Raw genomic sequence first — 4,992 nt, forward strand, 5'->3', positions numbered from 1 at the left:
AAATAAGGCCACCAAAAAAGAATTTCACAGCAGTGGAAGGAGGAGCTCCGACCGAAGCAGCTCCAAAGGGGCGAACAAACGAGAGGACCAAATCGCCTTTAAAATCGCCCACGAACATCTGGTACTTAATCTTCAAATTTTATACAATATTTGTGTTTTATATTTGAGATTTTGGTACTAGTTTTACTATTTTAATTTTTTTTTTCTTTCTTAAAGCTATCAAATAAAATACTTATTTTTTATTTATTATATTAAATTAAAATTTATTTATTTTAAAATATTACATTAATACATATTTATATTACATCAAATAGTTATTTGAATTCAAATTTTTATAACATTTTCAAACAAGAAGTAGATTACAAACAATTATACCTTTACTACCGACCAATATTAATTCAACAAAAATAAGGTGCAGTTGAGAAAAATAAATAAATCCTGAATTATTGCTTTACAGGAAAGAATACAATGCATTTAGCAGCAGCAGCAACAGTAATTTTCCATAACAGAAGAAAAGCAAAAGGGCAAACACTAACCTATCTTCCTAGTGTTTGATCATTTGCAATTTTCTTATGGATCAAATACCTAAACGACGATGATGATGAAGAAGACGAACTCTGTTCTAACCAATGGACATGCTTTGATGCTCTACCACTCTTCACACATGCTTTTATGGCTGCTTTCGAGCGCACGTCCGGTACGTACTCGCTGATAACTTCCAGCAATGCAGCCACGCCGAGCGACAAATCCTTGCCGTAATGGCACAAGATTTTCGGCGCACAGATCCTTGTTTCCTTCTCGAAGTATACTGTTGATCGTATGAACTCTGCTCTAGCAATTTCCAGATCCTCAAACACACTTTTCGCTGTGTATATTCGAACCTACGAATGCCATGCATTCACCAACAGGCGAGAATGCAAAATGTGTGCCCGTAAGAAAAGAAGACAAAATTGCTCATAACTCGTTATTTAAAAATTGTATGAAACTCCTCGCGTTCAACAAAATACAGCACAAATTGCATTTTTAGGGGGTTTTGTGACAAAAGGAATCTCACATAACCTTTTAAGGATTCTGTGCAATATTTTTCTTAAATACGAGGGAGCCTCGTACAATTTCTAAATCACAAGAGAGAATAATACAAATTTTTTCAAATCACATGTTAGTTATAAATAATTTTGTCAAAAAAAAAAATTGACTGAAATGTATTTACCATAGGATCCCAATATGCGCCAGAGCAAAGTGCGAAATGAACAAGTGGTTCGGGGTAGTCGATGGCGTAAGGATGTTTGGTATTCCCAGTCTTAAACTTCCTTCCGGGAGATACGAGAGTCTGCAGCCACTGGATTCGGGAGATTTGTGAGGAGCCGGTAAAGAAGTTACAATATGTAAAAGTAAAAACATGATACATTTTTACACATTTTCAGCGCATCAATCGATCAGTTTTCACTAAGAAATGACGGTAACTATTTGCATTCTATTTTCTATTAATCATGAAAGTCGAAGGTGTCCAAAGTTGTGTCAATTGAGTACCACTTATCTTTTGTCTTTAGTATTTTAATAGTTTTGAGGTGAAATAGCAGTTTGATGTGATGTTTTGTGTAAAAAAGAAGTGTTGGATGTGAAAACGAAAACGAAAACACAAAATAACACAGCCTAATAATATACACCGAGCATCTACTTAATACATTTAGCGATGTATCGACAATGTACCGTAGCAGAATAGTGTGATCTGATTCCCAAAATGGAGCTTTGTATGTCATAAGCATTCACGCAATGCCCGCCGACATTGTACGCAGCCTGAGATGAAAAATCGAGCATGAATAATCGAAGCAATCGCAAAGAATAGTTGTGAAAATAGAACAATTAGATTTGGAATATTACCTTCACCATAAAGTTACTTTTTATATAGTTTTGAGTTCCATAAGCTAAATAAGCCTGCAAAGAGGAAAACACCTATTATCGCAGATGGCACATTGAACGAATTTTCATTTAGGATTTTAGACAACGACAATAAATATAATTTTTCACAAGAAATTAAAGCTGCGGTGTGCTGGTTAAACTTCGAAATAATGTGAAAATGAAAAAGGATTCTGAGACATACATGCATCAACAGTGCATTGTGAATATTGATCCAAAATGCAAGGCTTTGTTCGCGCTTCATCTTCATCGGATCGACAGTCTCAAGACTCTTGACGAGAGACCTGCACAGATATGATTAAATAGGAAATCAAGGATTGTAAAAATCGTAAAATATCATCGAATTTTTAGCTGTCAACAAGTTTCATGAGAACAGTCATATACAAGAAGAGCATTCGATTAAATTGACAGCCGTGGAGGAATTAAAAATAACTACAATTAAGTAAAAAAAAAGAGTTTCGAAGTTAGATTATAGCATAAGTTTCTTCAAAATGAACTGCAAATGAGAATCGAAATTTTGGTTAGAAGTAATATGCCTGCACCTGAATTTCTTAAGCATCGATGTAGCGTAACTATAGTTTTCGTCATCCAAGCATATTTTCAGCACTTCCAGGACAGCAGCAGCGGCACTATGTCCATTCTCTTGTTTTAATCCTTCAAAATCACAATTTGCCGTAACATCCTCACTGTATTGGGGACTCCAACGTCCGGATAAATTTTTGGGAGAAAATGTGCTGGAGGAACAGAAGGATGAAGCCGACGAAGCTGAACAGCCTTTGTTAACGCTATCATGCGTTGCGGGGTTGGCCAATTTGCAATAAATCAACGACACACATCGTACGATGTCCTCAGAGAGTTTATCTGGTCGAACAACGAGATTATCTATTTCAGAATGTCCAAGATGCTCTGCAAGGCTATTGTGCCGATTAGTTGCCGGCTGCTTCTGCAATTATTCATCCGAAATGCAAAAATATAAATAAAAACTTCTCTGAGATTCAAAGACTGTTAATTTCAAGTACGAAATCTGAAGCAAGTTTAACCTTTATGGGTGACGACAGTGGAACAGAAACAGGAACAAGATCCATAGGACTTTTACTATCTCTTGGAGTTGCTGATTTCGATTTTGGAGAATGGGGGCCGGATGAAGCTTGATAGGACATTGCATCCGTTTCTTGGGCGGTCCTCAGTCGTGTCGTCGGCAGATATCGCATGAAAGCAGTTCGGTAAAGAGATAGAAGATACTGTTCCAAATGCATGATTTCAACCTCGAGCACGGCAATTTCTTCCATCAGTTCGACTGACGACTACTTGCCAACAAATCCAAATATTCAATCAAGATCTCTCAAGAAACGAATATTCAAACAAACTCTGTTTACATAAACATTTTTCGAACTTTTGACGCCATTAGTTTAACAGTAACGTTTTAAAAAAATATATTCACATCAAATGTTATCTTTTATTTTCTCACAAAATATCGTATCAAAAAGAACGTTCCCAAAATTTTCTACTTCAAAACTTCTATTTAAACATTTTGCGTGTTTGCAAGGTCACTATACACAAAATTTGATCGTCAAACGGATTGCATAAATACCAAGAAACAAAATCGGCGAATACCTTGTGTGTTGTCAAGACATTTGAATTAAAAACACCACTTGATTCTAAGACATGTTCGTTCCAGCTGCCGGATGTCCTGTCGTAGATAATGTTCAAATGTTCGGCCTGCGCCGAGTAGAGTTACCTTTAGTTAAGCAAATTTCTAGCAGCAAAGCTTCAAGATGTAAATATTCATAAGAACACCAAGAGAAAGCTACTGCTCGAAAATCTATTGACAAAATTCAATGGAAGCTCTGATATAATTGAGAGCGTTTTCACCATTTACCCGCTGTAGTTTCGCACAATTACCATTCGTTTACAGTAAATTCCAAAATGAAAGTGAAAAATTAAGGAGACAGAATGCAAAGCTACTCACAGTATCAGAATCTGTAAAACCTAATGACCTCGGCGACGCATTGAGCACATCCTTGCGAATTACAGTGTTCGAAGAACTGAAAATCAGCAATAACTAATCATCTTCCACAAATTCATATTGAGATTACAGTAATCACATATGAACAAACAAACAAACAAAACTAAAAATAAATCAGAAAATGCAAAACCTAAATTACAGTAATCATCTTCTACCTGTCGCCTTCCCACTCCGCCGGAGGCGGAGGCGTCGACGCCATCGGCGAGGCGGCGCCCTAATTACCGAAACCCCCAACGCTACAATCGCGCGCCACCACCGACAGCAGGCGGGAGATCTTAAAGCAGCCTACGATCCCAACATTGGGGAAAAAACTCAAAAATTGAATCGAAATCGGAGGGGAGAGTATTTATAGCAGGAGGAAGCAGTGATCTTCTAGGCAAACAAAATTGGTTCAACCGAAGCGGAATTAGGTCACTTGCAGCAATTAAACGACACCCCACCCTAATCGTTGAATAAATTACATTATTGTGCTGTGGGTCGCCCCGCCTGGCGCAATAAATGATCACAGATTCAGTGCAATAAAAAATAGGGAAATCCGAACCTCCATGTTTAAAAAACATGGAAAAAAGCTCGAGCAGTCAAAGTCAATCATAAGCTGTGAAATGGCATTCAAGGGAACACAATTAATTACAATCAACCAACTGTAATCAAGAAAGTGCCATTATTTGCAGAGAAGCTGTAATAACGAAGAGGTGGGAAAATTCGGCAGTACAAAGACTGCCATTATTGAGCCAAAATGGAGGTCTGCTATTTATTCAAAATTGAATTGGTGTGTAGTGAATTCTGATGACTGAAAAGGGTAGGTGGGGAAGATAAAGGAAAGAGCAGTTAAGGAAAGCTACAAGCGGCCATTAATCAGTATACTATAAAAAGGGGATTTTGAAGGATAATGTATGTATGTATGTGTATATATATATATCTCGATTGAAGACGCTATCGTATATTAATTGCGCATGCGTGAGTGTGTGTGATGATGAACAAACACAACAACTACTGCTACTATTATAATTATATTAGTATTATGTTGAGAATCTTTTGGTGTTAGTTTA

The 4,992-nt window shown here is 37.0% G+C and overlaps 1 protein-coding gene across 2 annotated transcripts; it reads right to left on the reverse strand.

The window, feature by feature from the left end:
• Positions 1 to 354: 354 nt before the first annotated feature.
• On the reverse strand, positions 355 to 4,789 carry LOC127256028 (uncharacterized). Of its 2 annotated transcripts, none has more exons than XM_051281864.1 (10): positions 4,099 to 4,789; positions 3,887 to 3,962; positions 3,532 to 3,636; positions 2,958 to 3,221; positions 2,460 to 2,860; positions 2,102 to 2,201; positions 1,882 to 1,935; positions 1,711 to 1,797; positions 1,211 to 1,330; positions 355 to 881 (listed from the first exon to the last, which is right to left on the reverse strand). In XM_051281864.1, exons 1-10 carry the CDS (start codon positions 4,140 to 4,142, stop codon positions 537 to 539), a joined length of 1,596 nt encoding a protein of 531 aa, XP_051137821.1. In that variant the 5' UTR covers positions 4,143 to 4,789; the 3' UTR covers positions 355 to 536. The 2 variants fall into 2 exon arrangements, with proteins under 2 accessions (XP_051137821.1, XP_051137820.1); XM_051281863.1 differs by having other exon boundaries at positions 1,211 to 1,339; positions 4,099 to 4,785.
• Between the last annotated feature and the right edge of the window lie 203 nt (positions 4,790 to 4,992).

Source organism: Andrographis paniculata, unplaced genomic scaffold (genome assembly GCF_009805555.1).
Source record: "Andrographis paniculata isolate CXL003 unplaced genomic scaffold, ASM980555v1 Contig54END, whole genome shotgun sequence".
NCBI classification, from domain to species: domain Eukaryota; kingdom Viridiplantae; phylum Streptophyta; class Magnoliopsida; order Lamiales; family Acanthaceae; genus Andrographis; species Andrographis paniculata.

What these genes read in the sequence shown, in the direction of transcription:
- LOC127256028 (XM_051281863.1), bottom strand. Translation starts at nt 4,142, where the DNA reads ATGGCGTCGACGCCTCCGCCTCCGGCGGAGTGGGAAGGCGACAG. An exon ending in GTTTTACAGATTCTGATACT is followed by an intron (nt 3,637 to 3,886) that starts GTGAGTAGCTTT and finishes TACTCGGCGCAG; the next exon opens with GCCGAACATTTGAACATTAT. An exon ending in AAAGTAACTTTATGGTGAAG is followed by an intron (nt 1,798 to 1,881) that starts GTAATATTCCAA and finishes TTTTCATCTCAG; the next exon opens with GCTGCGTACAATGTCGGCGG.